This window comes from Cyprinodon tularosa, unplaced genomic scaffold, assembly GCF_016077235.1.
Source record: "Cyprinodon tularosa strain WSP-4 unplaced genomic scaffold, ASM1607723v1 ctg181, whole genome shotgun sequence".
NCBI classification, from domain to species: Eukaryota; Metazoa; Chordata; class Actinopteri; order Cyprinodontiformes; family Cyprinodontidae; genus Cyprinodon; species Cyprinodon tularosa.
In genome coordinates, this window is record NW_024038614.1 from 277414 (window position 1) to 304307 (window position 26894).

The window sequence follows — 26894 nt, forward strand, 5'->3', positions numbered from 1 at the left end:
ATTCCTTTGGTCTGAATAGGAAGTGCAGCAGCAGCGCAGTCCACATGACTTAGTTCATTTCTTTGTCTTGTTGGCACTAAGCCAGTGAGAAGCTCGTTTCTTCTGGACAACATAGACACACGACTTGGGTTTTGTCAAGAGAACCTTCTGGCATAACTTAAAAAAGAAACGCATCATTCAGGATACCTTGTCTGCTGGCCATTTTTGCCCATTCAAAGCATGGGTCTGTTATGCTGCGGACTCTCGTGCAAACTTAGCATTCCTGAAGCTACGGAAAGCGCTGTGGGTACAACAAACAGTACAGAGAGCGCTGCGGAAAAATAAAGAACACAAGCGAACGGTGCGTTTATTTTGATGCGCGATTAACGTGCGTTAAAAAAAAATGTCGCCGTTATAGTCTAAAGCAGTTAACGCGTTAATAACGCGTAAACTGACAGCCCTAAAATATACATATATATATATATATATATATATATATATATATATATATATATATATATATATATATATATATATATATATATATATATATATATATATATATATATTCTTGCCTAAAGTCAATATCTCACCTTGAATTATAACTACAGAGAATAAACTCCAGACAATAACTGTGTCTTTAGTTAACATAGTGATTAGAGTAGCTGAGAAAGCTGTGAAATATTTTTGCTATTACTGTTCATATATCATTAAGGTTCCCTGTGATTTGCTTATGAAAGAGAAAAAGTTTGCATATACCTCCCCCTGCCGGTCTAAAAAGGGGGCAATGTAAATTAAAAAAAAGGTCTTCCTTTGGCAAAGGAAGGTAGGTAGGTCAGACCCAGACTTTTCTTAACAACATAGTTAATTTGTTATTTATTGTAGTGGTATGGAAATGTTAGTATTTCCATACTGATTATTTGCTGTTGTGGAGCTCCAGCCGGGTAAAGTGGGCGGGGTATATAAAGGGCCGCTGTGCTCAGTTTGACATGTGTCAGCTGTGTATCATCACCGTGTGGCCCGCGCCCCGTGGGTTTTTGACTAAGAAAAAAAGGCAACGGATCGCAACTCCTACAACTGCTCCGATTGCTGGTGGTAGGTGTTTCTCCTGCTCTCCTCACTTCCGTAGATTACTGATTAAATCTAAGCGCAATTGTGACAATAGGTAACGCGCCAGCTACCGCTCTCCTCGTCCTCATCGCCAGTGTGTGTGTGCGAGAGCGTGCGGTTGGGTGGACTAAAAGGTGAGATTGCAATGCTCATTGTAAGTTCAGTTTGTTCCCATGGTTGCTCAGTGATTATTTTTCTTAGGTCCATCTCATCTTTGGACCACTGCTGCTCTGTTCTCTTGTTTTTTTGGATCTTTTTAATGGACGCCCTTGTCTCTTTACCTGGATTCGGCGGCGTACCTGCTTTAAACCTGGACTGTTCTGACGCAGCATTTGGGGTGTGGCCTCGGCGTACCCAGTATGCCACAGATCGTTGCGGGGCAGGACCACACCCAGCCTTGATGGATTTTTTATTTTTTTTTATTTTCTTTCTACATCGATTAGTTTGTTTCTTTCCAAGTTTCTTTTTTTTTATTTTGCTTACAAATGTTTTGATTCTCAACTTGAAGATTTATTTCTGAAATATTGTTTGTTTATTTTGTTGTGTTTAAAGTAGTTGTGTTTAACTGTGTTTCTGTTTGCAGTTGCTGAGGTCTGGCGTCGGTGTGGTGATGGTGTCTACCTCTTTTGTGTGCCGTGATTCCTGGGTTTGGGTTATCTCGCTGCATGTCTACCCCATAGCGCTCCTTCGGCCGGCAACCTAGGCCACTGCAGTTTTCTTTTGTTTTTGGTTTTCATTTTTTTTTTAAGAATTGGCTTCTAAGAACAGTATTTTAGAAAGAATTTAAAATTTTTCTACATTCTGATGCCTTCTCAGATGTTTTACCTTCTGCATAATTAAACTTGTGTGCCTGGGTGAAATTTCCAGGGTGGCGTTGTTGAGCAACCTATTGAAAACAAAAATTTTCCAAAAACATCTTTCAATTCCTCCTACTCTTGCCACATTATGTTTACATCAAAGCATAAAAATTCAATTGGGGGCGTTACATTACATTGTTTTAATCCTGTATACCTCTGGTACTTGTTTGTTTCACTGAGGACTGTCTAGGACAGTAATGCACAGCAGAGTCTCCAGTCTTTATATTCTGTCCATTTAAAAACAGTGTTCCGAAACGTAACCTCTGTTACATCGTAGTCAAAGCAGTCATTATCTCGGAAGCTGTCTGATCCAAGCCGTCCAATAACCCAGTAAATTGAAAAGTGATGACTAACTGGCTTGGCTTCACAAAGAGAGGTCATCAGATGTTAACATGTAACATTTCTGTTAAAAATGTTTCCATAAAAAATTAGATAGCAGGGCTGCAGATAAACAATTTTTGCACAGAACCACATCCTATAAGGGTAAAATTATGAATGCTCTCAAAAGTTGCTTGATGAAATCATAACTTATCCACCTGTAATATCCATTAATTGGTTGTTCGATATTAAGGTCACTGTCTAGAATTTGTAATTGTTAAAACTCCTAATTCAAATAGTATTCAAATTTTATCCTTTTAAATCTATGAAATGACATTTATTCAAAAAAAATTTTATGTAATACCAACATTAGAAAATTCTATTGTTGTCTACTATTATCTGCATCTGTATGGCAAAATGGAAAAGCCACATATTAGCCATTTGCTTGTATAGCATCTGTACTGTAGTTACCTCTGTTATGTATTTGACAAATCCTGGTGAAACTGACAAGTTAACCTCTTACACCCTAAGGGGGTATAAATAAATTTTAGCCTGACAAAAACACACAAAAGTAAATAACTTATAGCCTCACAGCTATTAGATTTAAGAAGAAACTTTTGGTACGTCTGTAAAGGTAAGATGTCATAGAATGGTTATCTGGTGTCACCACCATTGTAGCTTTGACCCTGCCTGAAATGTTAGGGACAAAATACAAAATATTTTGCATTTTTTGAACCTCGCCAAAATTTTCTTTGAAATAAACATTGCATAACACTACCAAAATATTATTTATAGCACAAAAAAGTAGTACAGAGTTTTAGATCTAAATGTTGTGTAAAAATATACAAAATGTGGACTCAATCAGATGAATCATATTTATTTTAGAATGGTATTAGTGAGAAATTTCTTAGGCGGAGAGGCCATTTTGGCACATTTATCCATAAATGTCACCAAACTGTGCCAAATATGTTTTTTACATCAATACTGGGGGTTTGGTAAAATTACGAGGTCATGTAACAGCTGGACCCGCCGGTGGGTCCGTAGGGTTCAAGGGGCTAAGCCCCTGTCACACCTTGACGATTTAGCCAACGTATGCCTGACAATGCCTATAGTTCTCCACCAGAAAAGGATGGACTCCCCTCACAACACTTTGTTGGTGGTGCTCTTGAGACTGTATATATAGTGGCCTTAAGGGCTCAGGTTCAGAAGAGCAGGCATCTTATGGTGAGGACAGTACTGAAGGCACCATCCGGACTGCGTTCATCATCAGCAGGTAGAAGTTCAGCTTGGCTTTTTCTGGAGGGCAGAGACACAGAGTTCAGACAAAACATGGCACTAAAAGCTGACTGCAGGGATAGAGCTAACCTAAGACAGAAAATTTTCAGAATTACCTGGATAAATGTTTCCTCATGCATGTTCTGATGGAAACATGTTTGATATGCACCGACCTAAATTCAGTAAAAACTCTGATACGGACAGATATAATAAATTATCCTCTTAAGTTCAGCTTGAGTTTCAAGGTATAATGTTGTATTAAGAAGAAATCAATTAAGATAAATTATGAGACTGAAAATGATCAAAATAAATATTTAGCTTACAGTTTTTCTCAAAGCCAAAAAGTTGTGGCTTTGTTACCAGCTTCATTGTTGCTGAAGGTCCCATTCATCTCACAGGAGTGGATGGTTTGATTGCTAAATGCAACAAAGTAGTAGGTGTAGCCCTTTGACAGAATTGGATCTTCAGCGCTCACGTTGACTGGACCACCTTTCCCATTTATAACCACATCTCCCTCCTTCGGACAGAAAACTGTGATCAGGCAGACATCTGGACCCAGATTATCTGCTGTCTTTAGGGGGTACACGGGAGTCTTGCAGGGGACTCAGGATGAATATCGTTGGAGGCACATCTGTACAAAAACAAATTCAATCAGAAAGCAGTTTTAGACTGATTGATATTCAGGGTTAAAGCCAAAGAGGGAATATTTTTATCTGAGCATCAGCAAATAAATTTAGATCATCCAGTTAAAAATCAAGTTACTGCAGAAGAACCTCTGCTGATAAAGATGAATTTGCCAAAATATAATTTGCCATTATATCATGTCATATTTTCAAAAGAAGTAGATACCGAATAGATTTCAGTGTACTTTAGAATATAGCCTTTACTATATAATTTTGTTTTTCTTTCAGGTAACTAGAACTTCAACCTGCTGAGTCTGAAAACCTACCAGCAAAGTTTTCCAGTTCAACTGTTGTTGACATGTCATAAATTAAATGTCTTATTCTTGACATTAAATAAATGCTGAATATTAATTTGAATAGATGTTAACCCCGCTTATTTTTATTAATCATTTAAAGATTTATTTCCCTGAACAGCTGGTTTTGGGTGCTAAAAAAACAGTGCATGTTCTGTAACTGAAAAGCTTAAAGAAAAGATTCCCCGGCTTTGAAGTCATACTGTAGTATGCACAGAATTAAAAAAGCTTCCTGGAAGCAAAGCGAAATGTCTAAAATGAAATAAATTAATAAAAGAGATTTAAAAATGGTTAAACTCTAATAAGATGGATATTCCGGTGTAAAGACTCTAAATAAAAAATTATGTAAATTTTCCGTCAAATAAAAGCATTGAAATAGACTCAAGATAATTACTGCGCCCCGTGGATGAAAAAGTACTGATTGTTTAACTTTTAAAACATTCAGTATATTAAAAAGGTTAAAATAGGTACTTAACTCATATTTGATGATATATGTATGTATTCTGTGTGTTTTTTCTACAAATTACAAAGGCATATATCTATGATTCGCTCTGAGGTTTTTGTGTTGGTGAATATCTTTGTCCCAAAGATCACTGTGAGAAGATGCGACACAAAAACCTACAGCGCTGGTAGAGGGGAGGAGGAAACAAATGGAAAGGAGAAAGTTATAACAGTGTTAGCGTAAATTTTCAATTGCCACAATACAAACATTTTTTTATTTTTAAAACCTTTTTGAAACATAGTAGTCGAAAATGCTAGTTTGTAATCAATAAGGCAGAAAGAGAAAGAATATATGTATATACAATTTTTTTTATTTTAAGTAATCTACGCTGTCTTTTAAACTAGGACATCCAAACGTCTTAGAAGAAATTAATAACAGATCCAAATGACAATGAAATGATGTAAAATACAAAATCTGAAATCTAAAATACAAGATCTGGACTCAACAAGTCACCTCTTTGTCATGTATTTGTTCTGCCCAGCCACTGAACCAGGTCCAATCTGCACAGGTTAATTCACTCTAGAGATTGGAGCCTTTCCCCTTCCCTGCAGGTGGTCTGATCCACACTGTCCAGAAGCTGCTTTCAGAATAAGATACCTGACAGCTGATGGTCAGAGGTTGACTTGGCTTCAGAGTTACAGAGGTTGGCTGGGTCAGCTATTCAAACTTCACGCCTGTTTATGTGAACACATTTGAGCCTTAATTTTACTTTACAAGAAACATAAATATAACTGGTCATAGCATGTGGGGAATTACAATGTTGTATTAAACTACGTCTATGCGAAGACTATCCCTTACCACTGCTGTAAATGAACATGTAAACACAATAGATACTGTAGAAAAACTAAGAGAATTGTGGGATATGGATTGAAAAATAGTTTCTTAAGTAGAGGCTTTTGCTGTCGCTCAGGCATTAACATTTTACTATTGTAATTTTATATTTAAGCTTCAGGACAACCATGGTTATTAACACAAATATTTAAAATAGCTACATATTTTGATTAAGAGGATATTTTAATATATTAACGACTAGTGATGAAAAAATATAAAGCAAACATTTCTTTCTGGAGATTAGAGGACTCTGCTTTCTAAAACAGGTGCTCAGTCACAGAAGGTTTTTGTTCAGGGCTTCTGCTGATCTGTGTCACTGTGTGTTCCTGCACAATAATACACAGCAGAGTCTTCAGGCTGCATGTTCTGTCCATGCAGAATCTCTGTGCTGTCAAGCATACCGACTTTCATGAAACTGAACTTGCTATTAAAGCTAAACCACTCCAGTCCTTTCCCTGCAGGCTGTCTGATCCAAACTATAACGTAGCTGCTAAGAGAATAAGGAACCTCACAACTAATCTCCAGACGTTCACCAGTCAGCACAGACGCAGAGGGTGGCTGACTCAGTGTTTCAGGCCTAACACCTAGAAAAACAAAAAATATTAGTATTTTAAACAGAGATCTGATGATTGTTACAAATGCAGGAAGACTTACCTGATCCAGCTGCTAACAGCAGCAACATGGAGATAGAGAACATGTTTGGTGCAGGAGAAGAAAAATAAGATCTGATCCCCTTTGAAAGTTTCCACCTCAAGTCTTTATTTCTGAATCACAAAGCAGACCACAGAATTTGCATAGTCCCTAGAGATGTTATTGTTTTTATTTTATCCGTTTCTTCAGGCTTTTTATAAGTGAAAAAATTTATAAAATAGATGCATTTGAAGATGCTAATTACTATCATCACTCAAGTGTTATTTTATTTTTATATACCGGTATATTGTATTAGTGTCAAATTATTCCTTATGATTTAGAAGTTAACAGAACAACATGAAACACATTTCGGCATCATGCAACAGAAGAGGATGATTAAACTGAAATCTTAATTTTTTTTTTTTTTGAGAAGAACATAAATGTAGTGACTAATTTACAGTAGCAGCTGGGAACCCTGTTCACATGTTTGTGGGTTTATAGTTTTACCGTCATTCACTCAAGCAGATGTTGTAAATAATAAATAAAAATAACTTTTTTTTTTTTTTTACAGTGTCCTGTCTGGCAATGTGGCAATAAGAATAACTGTCTCGATGCCAAAAAGAGCCCAACAGATTTTACTTTCACAAGTGTAGCGGTATGGCAATTGTCATATTGCTCCACTTGTTTCATGCAAATAAATTGCTTTATTATAATTATGCAGGGAGTTTTACAGATTATATGGACAGTGCAATGTAAATAGAACAGACGAGGAAAAACAGAAGAAGAATGAGGCGATTTGAACTTAAAGTATTCATTTTCTTATACATCTTTTCCCCTTTTCTATAATAATAGGAGTAATAATAATAATAACTGTATAAAAAGCAACCAGCTGCCTAAAATAATTGCACTTTTGATTCAATCATATTTTACATATAATTTAATACTTTCTGAGAAATGGGAAAATATATATGAAAAAGTGATTATAGGAAGTATACAAAGATGAACATGTAAAATATGATTTGGATTTTAAGAAAAACATATTTTCTTTATTTTAATTTTTCTGCAGACTATATGTTATGGTTCCTATTTGTGGTTACTCTGAGTTTTCTGTTATCAGTTGTTTTGTTTTTATTTTCCATTATCTTCAAGCATTCTTTAGTTACTCTCTGTTGCCCCCTTGTGATTGTTTTCTTTTCCCTTGGATTCCCTCTTGCCAGTTCCACCCACACCTGCTCCCCATTCAGCTCGTTAGTCCATCCTTTGTTTGGTTGTCCTTAAATACTCCACCTCTGCAGTCACTCAGTTCTGGTTCCTTCTTGTTGCTGTGTTGTCTACTCGGCTCGTCTCTACCCTGATGTCTCCATGATTTTGGTTTGTTTCATATTTTGAGTTGGATTTCTGGATTTCTGCCTCGGCTGCTTTTTGGTCTTCAATTAAACCTTTCAGAACACATCCCTGCTTCTCTTGTCTCTGCATCTGGGTCCTCAAAGCAACCTCACCACCCATTGTTGACAGAAGGAACCAGACAACATGGACCCAGCAGAGTCAAACTTGGCAGGAAGCATGACACACTTCCTGGAGAACTGTCGGTTCACACTGGACAGGATTGCCACTCTCAGCCCTCCCTGGAGACGGGTATGTGCTGCAGCCGACCTAAAGAAGATTTTAACCCCCCAAACAACTCTCCTGTCATCCCTAGGGTTTCTGGACATTTTAGAAGAGGTGGAGTGGAACCACAAGGCGGCTTTAGCCCAGCTATTAAATAAACCTCCTCCACCTCAACCACAATCACCTGCAGCAGCTGCCTGTTCAACCTCTGTTTCTCCCCTGCCAACTGCTCCCTCCAGGCGTAAGCGTCGCCGGGGGAAGAAGTCCTCTCCCTCTCCGGCGGGTCAGCCTGACGCCACCACTCCCTCTCCGGCGGGTCAGCCTGACGCCACCACTCCCTCTCCGGCGGGTCAGCCTGACGCCTCCACTCCCTCTCCGGCGGGTCAGCCTGACGCCTCCACTCCCTCTCCGGCGGGTCAGCCTGACGCCACCACTCCCTCTCCGGCGGGTCAGCCTGACGCCTCCACTCCCTCTCCGGCGGGTCAGCCTGACGCCTCCACTCCCTCTCCGGCGGGTCAGCCTGATGCCTCCACTCCCTCTCCGACGGGTCAGCCTGACGCCTCCACTCCCTCTCCGGCGGGTCAGCCTGACGCCTCCACTTCCTCTCCGGCGGGTCAGCCTGACGCCTCCACTTCCTCTCCGGCGGGTCAGCCTGACGCCTCCACTTCCTCTCCGGCGGGTCAGCCTGACGCCTCCACTTCCTCTCCGGCGGGTCAGCCTGACGCCTCCACTTCCTCTCCGGCGGGTCAGCCTGACGCCTCCACTTCCTCTCCGGCGGGTCAGCCTGACGCTAGCCTTAGCTTCCCCCATAACCAGGTCAGTGTCTCCCATAGTCTCAGTCGTCACCTCTATGACAAACAGCTAGTCCCATCTTCAAAAAAACTCAAACCAGGTCCACGTATTACACCCCCTACAGTTAGAGCTCCCCATATTGAGGAGTCTCAGTTATGGCACTACTTTTATGGGGAGAGGGAAGATCTTTTTCCTTTCCTACCACCTCCATCAGCTCCTAGCCAGCCAGATCCCCTAGCTCCAGAACCCATTAGCGGTCCAGTTTTCCTAGCTCCAGAACCCATTAGCGGTCCGGTTTTCCTAGCTCCAGAACCCATTAGCGGTCCAGTTTCCCTAGCTCCAGAACCCATTAGCGGTCCAGTTTCCCTAGCTCCAGAACCCATTAGCGGTCCAGTTTCCCTAGCTCCAGTCCCCATTAGCGGTCCAGTTTCCCTAGCTCCAGTCCCCATTAGCGGTCCAGTTTCCCTAGCTCCAGTCCCCATTAGCGTTCCAGTTTCCCTAGCTCTAGTCCCCATTAGCGGTCCTGTTTCCCTAGCTCTAGTCCCCATTAGCGGTCCTGTTTCCCTAGCTCCAGTCCCCATTATCGGTCCTGTTTCCCTAGCTCCAGTCCCCATTAGCGGGGCAGCTCCCCCAGTGCCTGAGCCCATTAGCGGGGCAGCTCCCCCAGTGCCTGAGCCCATTAGCGGGGCAGCTCCCCCAGTGCCTGAGCCCATTAGCGGGGCAGCTCCCCCAGTGCCTGAGCCCATTAGCGGGCCGTTAGGCCTAGTGCCAGAGACTCCTGAGCCCTTTAGCGGGCCGTTAGGCCTAGTGCCAGAGACTCCTGAGCCCTTTAGCGGGCCGTTTAGCCTAGCGCCAGAGACTCCTGAGCCCTTTAGCGGGCCGTTTAGCCTAGCGCCAGAGACTCCTGAGCCCATTAGCGGGCCGTTTAGCCTAGCGCCAGAGACTCCTGAGCCCATTAGCGGGCCGTTAGGCCTAGCGCCAGAGACTCCTGAGCCCTTTAGCGGGCCGTTTAGCCTAGCGCCAGAGACTCCTGAGCCCATTAGCGGGCCGTTTAGCCTAGCACCTGAGACTCCTGTGGCCATTAGCGGGCCGTTTAGCCTAGCGCCTGGGACCCCTGAGCCCGCTCAGAGTCATCCTGATATCCCTGAGCACACAAGTAAAAGGCTCTCTAAAATAAAGCTCAGCGGGCACTCCAAGCCTCCACGACCCCTCAGCGGGCGCTCCAAGCACCCTCTGAGGCTGTTCCAGTGCCGCAGTCGGCGGCCCCCTCTGAGGCTGTTCCAGTGCCGCAGTCGGCGGCCCCCTCTGAGGCTGTTCCAGTGCCGCAGTCGGCGGCCCCCTCTGAGGCTGTTCCAGTGCCGCAGTCGGCGGCCCCCTCTGAGGCTGTTCCTGTGCCGCAGTCGGCGGCCCCCTCTGAGGCTGTTCCTGTGCCGCAGTCGGCGGCCCCCTCTGAGGCTGTTCCTGTGCCGCAGATGGCGTCCCCCAAGGTTCCTGCAGAGTCTGCGTCTGAGACGGCGTCCCCCAAGGTTCCTGCAGAGTCTGCGTCTGAGACGGCGTCCCCCAAGGTTCCTGCAGAGTCTGCGTCTGAGACGGCGTCCCCCAAGGTTCCTGCAGAGTCTGCGTCTGAGACGGCGTCCCCCAAGGTTCCTGCAGAGTCTGCGTCTGAGACGGCGTCCCCCAAGGTTCCTGAAGAGTCTGCGTCTGAGACGGCGTCCCCCAAGGTTCCTGCAGAATCTGCGTCTGAGACGGCGTCCCCCAAGGTTCCTGCAGAGTCTGAGTTTGAGACGGCGTCCCTCTCCAAGGGTTCCCCTTCTTCAGAGACAGTGTCACCGGTGTCCTCCAGAGGCCCTCCTCCGTCCTCCAGAGGCCCTCCTCCGTCCTCCAGAGGCTCTCCTCCGTCCTCCAGAGGCCCACCTTCGTCCTCGCCTCCGGCCCCACGGCCGGCCTCCAGAGGCCCACCTTCGTCCTCGCCTCCGGCCCCACGGCCGGCCTCCAGAGGCCCACCTTCGTCCTCGCCTCCGGCCCCACGGCCGGCCTCCAGAGGCCCACCTTCGTCCTCGCCTCCGGCCCCACGGCCGGCCTCCAGAGACTCTGTCACCTCGCCTCCGGCCCCACGGCCGGCCTCCAGAGACTCTGTCACCTCGCCTCCGGCCCCACGGCCGGCCTCCAGAGACTCTGTCACCTCGCCTCCGGCCACACGGCCGGCCTCCAGAGGCTCTTTCTCCTCCCCAGCCACACGGCTGAATTCTAGAGACTTTAGGTTGCCCTCGCCCACCTTTTGTGGGTTGTTTTGTTTTGTGTTTCTTGCCCTCCTTCCTGGTTTCCCCCTCCGCCCACCCTGGGTGGGTTGTTTTGTTTTGTGTTTCTTGCCCTCCCTCCTGGTTTCCCCTTCCGCCCACCCTGGGTGGGTTGTTTTGTGTTTGGGCTCCAAGAGCGTCTGGTATCCGCCCTTGAGGGGGGGGTACTGTTATGGTTCCTATTTGTGGTTACTCTGAGTTTTCTGTTATCAGTTGTTTTGTTTTTATTTTCCATTATCTTCAAGCATTCTTTAGTTACTCTCTGTTGCCCCCTTGTGATTGTTTTCTTTTCCCTTGGATTCCCTCTTGCCAGTTCCACCCACACCTGCTCCCCATTCAGCTCGTTAGTCCATCCTTTGTTTGGTTGTCCTTAAATACTCCACCTCTGCAGTCACTCAGTTCTGGTTCCTTCTTGTTGCTGTGTTGTCTACTCGGCTCGTCTCTACCCTGATGTCTCCATGATTTTGGTTTGTTTCATATTTTGAGTTGGATTTCTGGATTTCTGCCTCGGCTGCTTTTTGGTCTTCAATTAAACCTTTCAGAACACATCCCTGCTTCTCTTGTCTCTGCATCTGGGTCCTCAAAGCAACTTCACCACCCATTGTTGACACTATAAACCTGCCTCGGCCCGTTTTAGAGTAATATCTGCTACCTCCAAGGGTAGAATGCAGCAAAGACATAAATGTGGTCTTTAGATGAGAGATCTCAGCCAAAATGTTAACTGGAAGGAGGCCAAACAGGAACAGCACCGTGAAAGGCGGTATAAAAAGCATTTTTGTTGTTTGTTTGCTCAATGTAATGTATCTTGGGGGCTAGAAATCATGTCAGAATATGAATATTTGGTGTATTTACATGATACATTGTTAATTTGATTAGCTATATAATCTAAATTACTTAACTCTAGATACATTCCAATTATTCTTTTTGATTTTAAATTCAATTGCACAATTTTTGGACGTGGTCAAAATTATTATTAGTAAAATAATTAAAGAAAACCCCACAATGGTCATAGAAATAACTTGACTATAAAATTTGTTTGAAATTAACAAATGAATGTCAGACATTGCTTTTCCATCTTGATTCAACAGAATGATAGGAATAGAATAGAATAGAATAGAATAGAATAGAATAGAATGATTTAACAGGAACTTATCAAACAGGCCCAGACAGAAAGTATGGTATACTAAATTTAATATTTTGTTCCACAACCTTTTCAGGCAATAACTGCACTCCACTGACTCCTTAAACTGTCAGTGAGATTTCTGCTCCTTTCAGTTGGTATTTTAGCCCTCTCCCCAGGAATAAACTGCCTAAAACTCGAAACATCTTATTTTAGCTCCTTCCAAAGATGTTCTAAAGGATTTATGTCAGGATTCATAGAAGGTCACTTCATAATAGTCCATTGTTTTCCTCTTAGCAGTGATAGTTTTTTGTATCTGTGTTTTGGGTCATCATGCTGTTGAAGTTCTTTTATCTGCAACTGAGGCCAAGCTTTGTGACACTGAGCAGGACATTTCTCTCTATGATCCCTTGATAGTCTTGATATTTCATTGAACCCTGAAATGATTCAAGACACCCTGTACCAGATGAAGCAAAGCATAATGGGGCCTCCTCCATGTTTCACTGTAGGGTTCAGTAAAACATGGAGGAGGCCAGGCAAGGGTTTTTTTCCATCTGTAAAGATGGAGCTGATGTGACTTAGCAAAAAGTAATTTCTTGTTTCATCTGCCCATAAAACATTCTCTGAGTAGCTTTGTGGCTTGCCAACAAGCAGTTTGGAATATAGTTCTCTGGATTTTTTATGATTTGTTTTAAACAAAGATGTCCTTGTTCTTCTCCCATTAAGTCCACTTTTGCTCAAACAACCAGAGATGGTCCAATCTGACACTGATTTTTCTTGAGCTTGAGGTTTATCGTTAATCTCTTTAGAAGTTTTTCTGGGCTCACTCATTACTATTCATGTTATCGTTTTATTTATGTTTCAACCTCCCTGAAGCCACATGCTACTCTGCCATGGATCTTAAGTTTTTGAATATGTGCAACTGTAGTCACAGGAACATCAAGCTGATTGGAGATGGTCACACAGTCTTTACCTTTAACATGCTTGTATATTATATTTGTTATTTGTACCTTTGTAAAATTGTTTTTTTCAGTGCAGACAATTCAAACCCAATAAAATATAGATGTAAAGTATGGACAGTAAAGTTGAGTTGGCTATACAAAAAACAACTTTGAAGATTTTTTTTTATTCTATATAAATATATTGTTGATTGTATTCTTGCCATATTGCTGAGTATTGAGTCGTCAAGTAAATAAATATATACATATAACCTGTTACAAAACACTAGTACAGATTCTCTTATACACATCTGTTGAGGATGACAAACTGTTGGCAGGGTGTTGGAAAAACAGGAAATTACCAAAAACCACATTAGTTATTGTGTGCTGATGTAACTCCTGTTTTCTGCTCTGGGAGTTTTTGTACAGCCTCTCTGCTTTTATTAACCACTGTGTTTCTTTGGCGCAGTAATAAACAGCAGAGTCCTCTGGTTTCATGGTGGACAGTCTCAGGTGCAATGTTTTCCTATTGATGTCTCTGGTGATTTCTATACGTCCTCGGACACTGCTGGCATATGCCTTGTTTCCATCTGTCCAAATAACACCCATCCATTCCAGTGCTTTTCCTGTAGGTTGTCTGATCCAGTGTGTGTGATAGCTGGTGACAGAATATGAGACCTGACAGCTGATGGTCAGAGTCTGACCAGGCTGCACAGACATAGAGGCTGGTTGAGTCAGCTGCTCACACTTCACACCTGTTAATGACAACATCACATGACTTAAAATAGGGATTTTAATAAGAGTATACTGTGATCATAATTCCACCATTTCGATGAAACTCACATCCAGCAGCCAGCAGCATCAGCAGAGCTACAAAGAACATGTTGATGATCCAATGAAAGCTTCTCCTCTGACTCACTGCATAAGATCCAGCCTTTTAAATTAGAAGGTTGGATTTGCATAATGAGGGGCAGACCAGTCACAGATTACTTTCATACTATTAAACCTCTCTGTCGATTTATACTATATTTTTATTTTAGTTTTTCAGGCAGAATACATTCAAAGCATACGTCTAGAAGATCATACAGTGGCCCAGAGGTGTCAACACTAAAACAAAAGCTGCAACACAAATACAAAAGCTGCAATGCAAATACAAAAGCTGCAACATCAATCATCTGCTTCGTCCTTTTCCTCCCTTATGCCAGGAGAAGCTAGTGCATCAGGAGCTGGAGGCAGTAGTAGCAGCTCAACAACATCTCTTATACTATATCCATTTGATGTGCAGTTCTTTTTACATCTCTTTGCAGGTGATGAAGCAGACTGAAGATGTCTTATAATTATCTCCCTTTTATCTCCTCTTTCTTTCACCTTTTCTCCTTTTTTTCTGTTTTTCCTTTCCTGTTCCACTTACATTGCAGCATCCATATAATCTGAAATACTCCCTGCATGAATGATAATAAAGCTATTTATATGCATAAATCAAGCGGAACACTATGGCGATAGCCGTACTGCTCCACTTGTGAAAGCAAAATCTGCTGGGCTTTCTTTTTGGCATCAAGACAAATATTCTTATGCTACATCGCCAGACAGGGCAAAAAGAACACATTACTTGCAATACACCACCTTTCTACTTGGGAACTATAAATCACAAACCGTTAGTTATTGTTTTTATACGTTGCTTAGTTTTTTTGTTTTTTTTTTATAGTGTAACAAAATTAAATTGACTGTTATCTGGAAACTAGGAGCATAAACAAAGCCCTTACTCTCTGCTTCAGGAGAAGAAAAGGATGAACATAAGTAGGAATGTTTGATTGGACGGGCAGTTTAGCATTGTTTTGATTCTGTTAGTGTTTAACTCTCAGTACCTACAGACAGACAGCTCATCATTGATTAAACTCTAATAATTCTGCATTTCTCACTTAAGAAGATTCATTGCACCCGACAACCTCAGGTCAGATAATGATAGAAGCTATTTGTCCTTAATCAGTGAGACGTGGTTCTCACTGAGTTGCTATGGATCTTAGGTCTTTTAAACTTCTAAAACAAGTTTTTATCTCTTGAATCTCACTGCATGCATACTCAGTTTTAGGGAGTACTGTGGACTCAAAGGCACAATGCAAGTGAATATCTACTGTCACCACATGCTCATCCAGGAAGGGCATGTCCAGCAAAGTTATGATTCAATGTAATTATGTAGTTTTCCTTAAAGGAATAGTACACCCAAAACATGATTAGCCTTCATTTTCTACTCACCCCCATGCTGAACAACACTCTGGAGTACTTTTTTGATATCTCAAATGCATCTGGAGATCTGGGAGGCTTCTTGCTGTCTGCTGACATTCAAATAATGGAGGTCTATGGTGCCCGAGACAGAAAGGTCCATAAAAGTCCACAAAAAACGTGTCAATATTCCTCCATACTGCTCGTCCAATGTATTCCAAGTGTCCTGAGTGGGTATGGTCCAGAATTTACTCGAAACAAAGTCATTTAGAATGTTTTTAGAGCATAAACAGTAGTGTATAGGATTTCCTGAAAGTGTGCGCGTTCACGACGCTACGGAAGCCGGCAGACCAAACCAGATGAAAGTGCGCATTAAATATCTCTATGTATGTTGATGTGAATTAATAGCAAATTAGCAGTTTATTTGAACTCTTAATTCCTAATTTCAGTCTTTATTTAGTCTGAAACCCAAAACTACACTGATTTGTAGCATCACATTTTGTAATTTACGTATTTCTTTTAGCAGAATAGTATAATTGTTAAAGGTGTGATATTAAGAACATGAGGATGTTTTGAGAAAGAAAAAAAAAATCCCGTAAAAAAAAAAGGTTTATGTATTTAGATTGACACTAAATGTACTGATTAAAGACTGCTCTAGAAAGAAATAGAAATACAATCAATTCTTCTGTTGAAACACATGTTGACAAATCATACTACACAGGAAACCATAAACCACACCATTATTTATGGTTTTTAACAGGGTGTTCAGTATTTGTTCCTGTACTAACATGATCACATTTTGTGCTATGAGCTGTTTTTGTACATCTCCTGCACTCACTCTAACCACTGTGTACTCTCTAGCACAGTAATAAACAGCAGAATCCTCTGCTTTCAGGTTTGACAGTTTTAAATACACCATGCTATTGCTGTTGTCTCTGTTGATTTCTATACGTCCATCAACACTGCTGGCATATATTGTGTCACTCATATCATTGGAGATACCACCCATCCATTCCAGTGATTTTCCTGCTGGTTGTCTGATCCAGTACATGACATAACGACTGAAATCAAATCCAGATCCTCTACAAGAAAGGCTGAGAACTTCTTGAGGGTTTTTCACCATATTGGTGGAAGGAATGGACTCCAGGGCCTGGCCGCTAGAACCTGACAAAGAATAATGGATAAATAGACATGAATTCAATAAATGACTAATAAAATTAACAGATCTAATGACTTACAAGGCAGACAGATCACTGTCAGCAAAACAGACAGTCTGACCATCATCTTGATTCTAAATGTGTAAATGAAGCTTTTCCCTTTAATAAAGAAGGCAGGCATAGAGTGGAAGGCCTTAAATCTGACGTTTGCATTTCTATTAAACTTTAAGAAGCAAAAGTCTCCTAACTTTTTACCAAGCAACATATTTTTTCTGGATCTGAATAGATATTTTTAATGTCATACATTTATTGACAGGTTTGCCAGAAAATATATTTAACAAAGTTTCCACCGTTAAAATAATAAAAAAAAATGTAAAAGGTTTATTGTTTTTTTTTTCTCTACTTTCAAGTCAGTGTTTATTTACAGTTTTTATAAGAACATCAATGACATTCAAAGGAAAACAAAATTTTACAATAATGTTAAAGGAATATCTAACACGATGGTTTGACCACAATGACTAATTTTAGTTTTGATAGATGTAATGGATGTAATACAAGTTTATCAGATTTAGTAAACTTAACAAAATGAACCAAGTTTTTACTGAATTAAATTCTACATTGAAGAAAAGAGAGAAATGGCCTTGATTCTATTTGTTGCGTTAAAGCTCCCCCACTGGTGGCTTTGAGCTACAGCTGTTTAAACCTTATGGGTGTTTTGAACAGCTCTGTGTTTTTTTGTCTGTCTTTGTTCTGTTGCTCTGCACATTAAAACACAGCCAAGTCTTTAGGTAGGGGACAGAGTCTATATGTAGGTGGAAGAATACACCAATGTTTAACTCTTCTTTTGCAGAATTTTTGTTGACTGGTGTGTTTATTGCATGTGCAATTTGCAATAATTATTTCCCTTCAGGTGATCTGATCTTGAATATTGCAAAGCTGGTCATGGAATAAGAGAGTTTGCAGGTAATGGTCATATGTTAACCTGACTTTATAGTAAAAAATGCTGACTGATGGGAAGATGGGATTTAAATTGCATTGTTGTTGAGGTCAAATACCAGTATTTTGTTTTTCTTGCACTGTTTAATTCATTCTATATTTCCTTTTTCTATCAAAGGTTCAACTTTATATATATATCTATATATATCTATATATATCTATATATATATACTGTATATATATATATATATATATATATATATATATATATATATATATATATATATATATATATATATGTATATATATATATATATATATATATATATGTATATATATATATATATATATTTTTTTTTTTTTTTACAGCGATGGACTGGTGAGCTTTCCAGGGTGTACCTCGCCTCTCGCCCATAGACAGCTGTAGATAGGAACCAGCACCCCTCGCGACCCCACTTGGGAAAAGCACTTAATTGAGCACACTTAATGAAGGACAAAACTGCAACAGCAAAGATTCTGCTTCTGTCTGAGTTACAGCATGAGAAAATTTCTTGAAATAAAAATGGAATTTGCGTGAAGAAAAACAGATCAAACACAAAAAGCTTTTATGGTATTTTACCATTTTATGATTGTAAACATTACATTTTTTTTGCATAGAGAAAGCTGCAACAATATGTCTCTTAAGAAGAACCATGAAATGTCTGTCGTGTTTAGTTGTCTAAAACTCAGCTTGAATTTGCAAAGGGAATCTGATGTTTATTTCTTCAAAAAAGATAAAAAAAAAATGTTAATATAGCAAGATTTTTTTTAAAAATCACAAGCGATAACAATAGACTTAAAAAGGAATCATATTTTACATGTCCATATGTGGCATGGATATCAACTGGATCTCTTGATAATGTTTTTATACCATCTTCAAAAGATTAATTCAGTTTTGTACTTGGACATTTTTCTCATGTTAACCACAAATGAATGCAGAAAACGCAATAAGACAATACAAAAATTTTAATTTCCAGTTTGCATCACACCAAAATATATTCAGAGTTCATGGATGGTTTCTGAGCATCTCTTCAGACTAATAAATGATAATGCATTTGTATAGAAGCCAATATTTTATACACTTTAGCAGATAGTTTGTGTTTGTCAAGGTCTTGGTTCTGTTAAGCTCTTTTTGAGTTTTCAGTTTCACGTTGATTCATGTTTTTCTTTGTTTTCTATTTTTATTGGTTTAACTCCTATTTTGTTTTTTCTGGATGTACTTGCGTTCTTAGGTTTTTCTTTGTTGCCCTCTGTTGCACTCTTGTATTGGTCCCCTTTTGCCAAGCTCCTTTTTATAAGCCTCTGTTCACACCTGCTCCCAATCAGCTCGTAAGTCGTTTCTTTGTTCAGTCAGCCATAAGTACTCTCACTGTAGATTTCCTCGTTGCTGGTTCCTCATCTTTTCCTGGCTTCTTGTGCAAGTCTTCCATGATGTCTCCATGTTTCTGATTTGTCTTGCATTTTTAAGTTGGATTTTTGGATTTCTGCATCTGTTACCTGTGAACACTCCATTAAAACTACAAGAACTCCCCTCTGCCTCCCTGCCTCTGCATTTGGGACCTTAAGACCTCAACCAAACCTTTACATTGTTGTTTTGCCTCTTTTACTGTATGCTAAAGTCAGTTGAAACTGATGGATTGCAAATCTCAGTTGGATTTTGAATAAAATTGACTTAAAGATATAAAAGCAAATCTTAATATTTAAAATGACTTGTTTCTTTTATTGACTATATCCCTTGTTGGTTTCAGATTGCAGTATAAAGCCCTCTTTCCCAAATGTATCCATGACATGGCCTCCTAAAAACCATTAATGCCGGGTCACACCAATTACATCAGACTTTGCAAGCTCAGATGTGCTGATATGTCCAGGAATGAGCCACATTTTTTTATTTCTGTAATCATTTCCCTCACATTGAGACAAAGTCCTGCTGGGTCAGATTAAGAAGATTCAACAGCAAAAAAAAAAAAAAAGTACATTATCTCTGATAATTTCGTAAATTAAGCTGCATTGGCTGTCAATCAAAAAGCGGTATTCCACTCAATGATCAACTTGCTCACCATGAACTTAATATATAGCATGTAAAGTTTCTGGTACCGTATATAGAAATTTTAATAGAAACTCGCACCATATTGTGACTTAACACCTACAGCTAAAACTCAAAAATGATCTGTATCATTGACTCGTTCTTTGGTATGAGGGTCACCTGGGGAAAAAAAAAAAAAATATATATATATATATATGTCCATAAAATCCATTCATAAATTTTCAATTGATCCTGTTAACAAACTGTGATGGCAGCATGTGCAGCCCACAATAAGTGGTCTGGTAATTCTTTTTGCCACATTTTGTGTTTATTGTTTACTTTAAATTAATACTTTTCTTTTGAGTTGCCAGTTCTTGGGAAGTTGCCATGTAGGGTTGACTGGGCCATTGAAGCAAGACTCCCAGCAACACTCCTAGTCTGAACTATAATAATACATTTTCTAAATCACATTTTTCTAACAGAAAGCGAATTTCAGAAAATAAAAAACAAAATAAATTATACTAATACGAATTAAGTTTTATATACCTAGAAATGTTTACACATTTTAAGTGGCTATTCTGACTTGACTGAATATGTATTTATGATATCTGAAATACATTTCTTCATTGTCAAAATAAAAAAAATTCTGACCAGTAACAATAGGAATATGGAAATCTGAAAATAATTTCAGGACTTCCAGAAGGTTTATTCTAGACGTGAAGAATGACATTTTGTTTGAAATGATGATTTTGACAAGGAAAAAGATTTTTTTTTTTTTCAGATAGGAAATACATATTCAGAAATACTAATACATATCAAAACGACTTGCCTGTTGTGATCATGATAACATTACAAGTTTATTTCTTGAATGGTAGTGGATCAGTGTATCTTTTTAGGTGAAATAATTTTTCAGCAGGTGAAGATGAATCATTAAAACGTTGTTCTAATAAATGGAACCTGTCCATCATGTCATGGGTTCTCAGTTTGATTCTGTCTTCGATTTCACAAAGAGGCTGTTTTTACAGCTGCTTCATATGTTATCATCCCAAAAATTTAAATAAAATCATTGTAATTGGTTAGGTTATAAGTGGAATTAATTACCCATGTGTAATCTGAAATTTAAAAATAAATGAATAAAAATATAATTATCCACGTCACTCAAAAAAACTTAACCAAAAACAAATAAATCTCACATCCTAGTTGTGGAATCCTCTCCCTATAAATATTTAATCCTGCTGTCAAACTGACATGCAATGTTTGTTTTAAAAACCTAATGTGACTAACAGACCTAGTTAATGATTTTTTTCTATGCACAAAACTACGACAAAAGTTCGACTAAATCAGAAAATAAAACAACTTGGTATGCTGTAATGAGAGCAGAGACAGTGGACATTCCAAGTTTACTGAAGAAAACCTGCTTCCGACCAGGTTAGCTGTGGGGAGAATGTTACTATGTTGGCTGAAACAAAGGTTGAGGAAACTGTCTTTGTGAAACAGAAAACTCAGACTTTCCCTTTTGTCAGGTTTAAAAAACTTGGAGTTTTCAGTAAACCTGCTTTCTAAAATGGATCCCATGTCTTTCTGCATACTTTTTTGGTGTCATCCAAATTCACCGCTTGTGGGCTGCTTTCAGGTATTAATATTGTTTAGTTCTGCTTTTTTGTATCTTATTTATCAATTTTAATAAATGCAATAAGGAAAAAAAGGATCAAAACCTCAGGTTTATTAACTATATAAGTAAGTGGTCTCTGCTCATCCTGCAGTATGGTTGTCACTGATATGTGATAGATCGTAAAGTCGGTGACAAACATTAGTAGATTTTCTGGGGTTTCCTTAATCTTGACAAAATTCAAATTTTATCCATTAGAATGCACTGAGTACTAACTCCAAGATCAAGATGGTGCCTTTTTCTTAGCTTACACCTTTCCAGAGTTCACTGATCCCTTATCCTTCTTTGTTACTACTCACTTTATTTAGTAGTAAGTCATTTTTAAACCAAAACTACATTTATTCTGACTTTCTTACAAACCAGACAAACTGATAATTTTTGAATAAGTAATAGCTGACTGTGACTTCACCTAAATTAAACTAGCCTTTAACTTATCTGTAGATTTAGAGCTCTCCCTCTGTCGGCTTCATGCTGCAGGTGTTCAGTCTCTAATAGGTTTTTGTACAGCTCTGCTGCTTGTTTGTGTCACTGTGGTCTTGTCTTGCACAGTAATACACAGCAGAGTCTTCAGGCTGTAGATTCTGTCCATTCAGAGTCACTGTTTTACGGGAAGAATCTACGGTAAAGCGGAACTTGTTTTTTAAAGAATCTTTGTAGATTGGAGTGCATCCGCTACATGTATATCCAATCCACTCTAGTCCTTTCCCAGCAGGCTGCCTGATCCAGTGTGTCCAGTAGCCCAGATCATAAGAGACCTTACAGTCAACTGTGAGACTTTGACCTGGCTGCACAGACATAGCGGCTGGCTGTGTCAGCTGTTCACACTTCACACCTGTGGAAGACATTAAAAGTTAACTGTTAACAACAATAATCCATCAATGTAGTGTGATCAGGCTAGAGATGCCTCCATCCCCTTGAGACTCACAGGATCCAGCAGCCATCAGCAACAGCAGAGCTAAGGGGAACATGTTGGTTTTGAGGGTGATCCAATGAAAGTTTTTGTTCATCTTTGATAGGTAGCATCATTTCATGTCAACAGAACTTAACTTTGTATTTGCATAATGAAACAATAGCCAATCAGAGTGGAGTTTTAGCACCATATTGCAAATGTGACGTTCTTTGACACTACAACAAGTATCTCTGGCAGTATTACATAAAACTGGCATTTTTTTGTTTCATCATTTATTGGTGGAAGAATACATTCATACTGATTTCTTATTTTGATTTAATTCTTTTCTTGGCCTCCCCTTTAACTTTAAGCCAAATTAAAAATACAGCAGGTCGTGTTTAAAATTATTCAGTTTTAATGCACTTTTTAAACAAACTGATCATCATGACATGATTACAATTTTACTAATCAAGCACAACCTATTTATTCAACCTTTTGGTTTCTCGATGTTATATTATTATGTTTTAAGTGATAGTAATCACCCTTTAAACAAATACAGTTTGATATTTCATACAATTATAAATATATCTCATTTTTATTCATTAAAATGTTTTCACGAAACTGAAAGATTCACCTGCATTTCTCATCACTTTGTTGAGTTGGGTAAAAATCAACTTAACAGAAGACTTTCTGAACACAAGCCAAATAGTGTTTCCACTTGGTGATATCGGCAGATGGCCGCTCACACTGAGCCTGGTTCTGCTGGATGTTTCTTCCTGTTAAAAGGGAATTTTTCCTCTCCACTGTTGCTACAAGCATGTTTGATGTGAGGGATTACCTTCGAGTCAATGAGTCGATGTTAGAACTGTAGAGAGGATCATTGGAGGTCCACTTGCCCTTAATAAAAGACATTTGATCCCAGCACTGTGTCTAGAACTCATGACATTATAAATGACCCCTAATAAACACCCCCACCATGGACTGTTCTCCCTGCTGCTTTCTGGTCCAGCAGATCCCAGAACAGCTTCTCCCCCACTGCAAATAGACTGTGGAATGTTGTAAAAAATGGGTTTTAAGAAAAAACAAAAAGGCGCTGAATGTAAGTCATATACCAGTCTTATGTTTACATTTGTTCACCATGTTTACATTTTATCACTGCTGCTTACATTTTATCAACGCTGCACTTTAAAAACGGAAATGTCTTGAGAGCTGTACTGAATGAAATCAATTTTTTTATACACTCTGGGCCGGATCTATCAAAGGTTTGCATGTATAAAAACGTGAGCTATTTCACTGCTCACGCTAAAAAATGTACAAACTGATCTATCAACAGCGTGCTAAAAGGATTTGGTCTTTAAAACGTGCTAAATAGCGCCTCTTATCAATTTAGTACTTTTTCTGCAATGAATATGCAATATGGGGCGTTTACACGCAAAAGTGCGTCTTGTGGGAGGAGAACATGTAAATATATTAATTTAGCACTCGCAAAGTGATTTATCAAACCTGAAAGCAATTTTGCTAACGGTATCTGACTCTATATTTAACACGTTTCAAAAGAAGGTGCAAATTATGAGGTGCCCCCAGGGACATAAATCAGAATTAACTTGCATATACACATATTGAATTACACTCTTCCATATAATATACTGAAAACCTCACACAAATACTAGTAAAAAGCTCACACATAAACTAGTGAAAACATTTACCTCTTATATAATCTACTCAAAAGCTCTCATACAAAGTAGTGAGAACTGTTCATATAAACTGGTGAAAAGCTTTACCTTTCATACACACTACTAGAAAGCTTTCATATACACTATTAAAAAGCTCTCATATACACTACTAGAACGCTCTCATATACACTATTAGAACGCTCTCATATACACTATTAGAAAGCTCTCATATACACTACTAGAAAGCTCTCATATACACTATTAGAACGCTCTCATATACACTATTAGAAAGCTCTCATATACACTATTAGAACGCTCTCATATACACTATTAGAAAGCTCTCATATACACTACTAGAACGCTCTCATATACACTATTAGAACGCTCTCATATACACTATTAGAACGCTCTCATATACACTATTAGAAAGCTCTCATATACACTATTAGAACGCTCTCATACACACTATTAGAAAGCTAAAATATATGGTCCCCCTCCTTTAATTTAGGCAAACATTGCTCAAATATCACCAAATCCAGATGGTTTGTTGTTGATGAAGAGAGGAATAAACACAGTTTAAGATTTGCAGCTAAATTAATTTGTTTCCATATTATGGAACTGCTATCAGGCACTTCCCATCTTCTTATATCAGTAATAAAAAATTATAAATACAAATTTGGTATTTGGTGACTTGACTTTTATTTCTGTCAGGCTGAAGTGAAAAAACTTGGAAAGAGACTGATTCTCTTGGCGTTTAAAATAACAACACAAAACAGCATAAGAAAACCGCATTTATTTTTTTTATTTTACAATTTTGTAAACAACAGCGGCTGATTAAACTAAATGTCTCAACCTTGTATAATTTTACGACTTTTTATTTAACCAAGAAATGATCCGAAAGGCCTGGGAAATGATCAGATCCGCTTATTTGGCTGCAATGCGCGGCGCGCTCCCGACACAGGCGGAACAGATTTTCACATGGGAATAGAATTTCGCACAACACCGGAAAAGGATCTCTGTTGAAGCAAAAACATAAAAAATAAAGTCGAGTAATGCCCATGCTTCTGTGAGTTGTTTAGCGGATAGCTGAGCATGAATCAATAATTTTATTTGATACAATTTTGGCCGGAGATAGCACAAAATGTACGGAGCTAGCCAGAATGACCTCCGTTTAAAACAACTTCCGGTGTAATGACGGTCCTTCCTGTTTCACTGAAACACCTTCCGTTTCAACTGAAATCCGCTAATAGCTTTTCAGTAGTGTGTATGAGAGCTTTCTAGTAGTGTATATGAGAGCTTTCTAGTAGTGTATATGAGAACGTTCTAATAGTGTATATGAGAGCGTTCTAATAGTGTATATGAGAGCTTTCTAGTAGTGTATATGAGAGCTTTCTAATAGTGTATATGAGAGCGTTCTAATAGTGTATATGAGAGCTTTCTAATAGTGTATATGAGAGCGTTCTAATAGTGTATATGAGAGCTTTCTAATAGTGTATATGAGAGCGTTCTAATAGTGTATATGAGAGCTTTCTAATAGTGTATATGAGAGCGTTCTAATAGTGTATATGAGAGCTTTCTAGTAGTGTATATGAGAGCTTTCTAATAGTGTATATGAGAGCGTTCTAATAGTGTATATGAGAGCGTTCTAATAGTGTATATGAGAGCTTTCTGATAGTGTATATGAGAGCGTTCTAGTAGTGTATATGAGAGCTTTTTAATAGTGTATATGAAAGCTTTCTAGTAGTGTGTATGAAAGGTAAAGCTTTTCACCAGTTTATATGAACAGTTCTCACTACTTTGTATGAGAGCTTTTGAGTAGATTATATAAGAGGTAAATGTTTTCACTAGTTTATGTGAGAGCTTTTTACTAGTGTTTGTGTGAGGTTTTCAGTATATTATATGGAAGAGTGTAATTTAATATGTGTATATGCAGGTTAATTCTGATTTATGTCCCTGGGGACACCTCATAGCAAATGGTCTGTATAAGTAATTGCGCACACATGGCAGTGGTTATTGTCGCAAGAAGGAGACATCGAAATGAAGCAAGGAGACGCAGAGAACGCATTTTTTCACTCCGTGTGAATATTTTTGGAATGAACGAGGAAACGATCAAAACATATCGTTTATCCAGCATTGATATTTTGGAGCTGTTGGGGGAACTGGATTTGGAGCCAGCCACAAGGAGGACCCACGCAATACCAGATATCATAAAACTCCTTGCAACATTAGATCTCCCAATCTAGTTTTTCAGAAGTGCTGTCTGACATTCTAAATGCAATGTCGCCCTGACGCCCTAATGGAGAAACCAGACCTCCCCCCTGCGCCAGTGGAGCAACATGCCAATGCAGCGGGGATGGGTACGCGCAGTAATCTCATCCACAGTCACTTTTTGTGAGCCATTTGGTATGTGCATTTTTCTACAGGCCAATACAAAACACCAGTTTTTTTTTTTTCCAAAGTTTTTCTTTTTATATATATATATATATATATATATATATATATATATATATATATATATATATATATATATATATTTTTTTTTTTTTTTTTTTTTTTTTTTGTTGGGGGTCACTATAAGATTTAAATTTCTTAATGCACCAGTTTGTACAAACTACAAACTACTTTCCCGCAAACCACAAAACACGCAAAACCATCATTTAAATGGGGTGTCTCCAACAGTTTTGCCCTTCCACCAGTTACGCAATCACTCTTGTTAAATCACCCGCAAACCATGGTTCAGCCCCTCCAGTCTGCGAGCGCAAATTACTACACTCAAAATTAGATCTTGATAAATCTGGCCCATAGTATGCAATGTATTCAGCCTTTATTTAGTATAACAAAGTTTTTATATCTAAAAGGTCTTTGCCTTCACAGGCAGGCTGGATTCCTCATTGTCACGTCTCTCTGTTTTCAGCCAATAAACCTACAGTTTTGTTCCACCATATATTTCTGTGTTGCTGCCATAAACATCACTACTGTAGTCTTCTAGACTTCATGTCCAGTTGTCTAACCTGAACTTTTCAAACTACTCCTAAAACTACATATTTTTTTAAAA

The 26894-nt window shown here is 39.2% G+C and overlaps 1 protein-coding gene and 1 gene segment (V, D, J or C); both read right to left on the reverse strand.

Moving 5' to 3' along the window:
* Positions 1–3483: 3483 nt before the first annotated feature.
* Positions 3484–14116, reverse strand: LOC119781709. The gene is made up of 4 exons (XM_038282260.1): positions 14077–14116; positions 13596–13988; positions 3900–4070; positions 3484–3560 (listed from the first exon to the last, which is right to left on the reverse strand). Exons 1-4 carry the CDS (start codon positions 14114–14116, stop codon positions 3484–3486), a joined length of 681 nt encoding a protein of 226 aa, XP_038138188.1.
* A 7649-nt stretch (positions 14117–21765) lies between these two features.
* LOC119781710 lies at positions 21766–22245 on the reverse strand. The segment is given in 2 exon segments: positions 21766–22109; positions 22203–22245. Coding segments are annotated over 2 exon segments (387 nt in total).
* Between the last annotated feature and the right edge of the window lie 4649 nt (positions 22246–26894).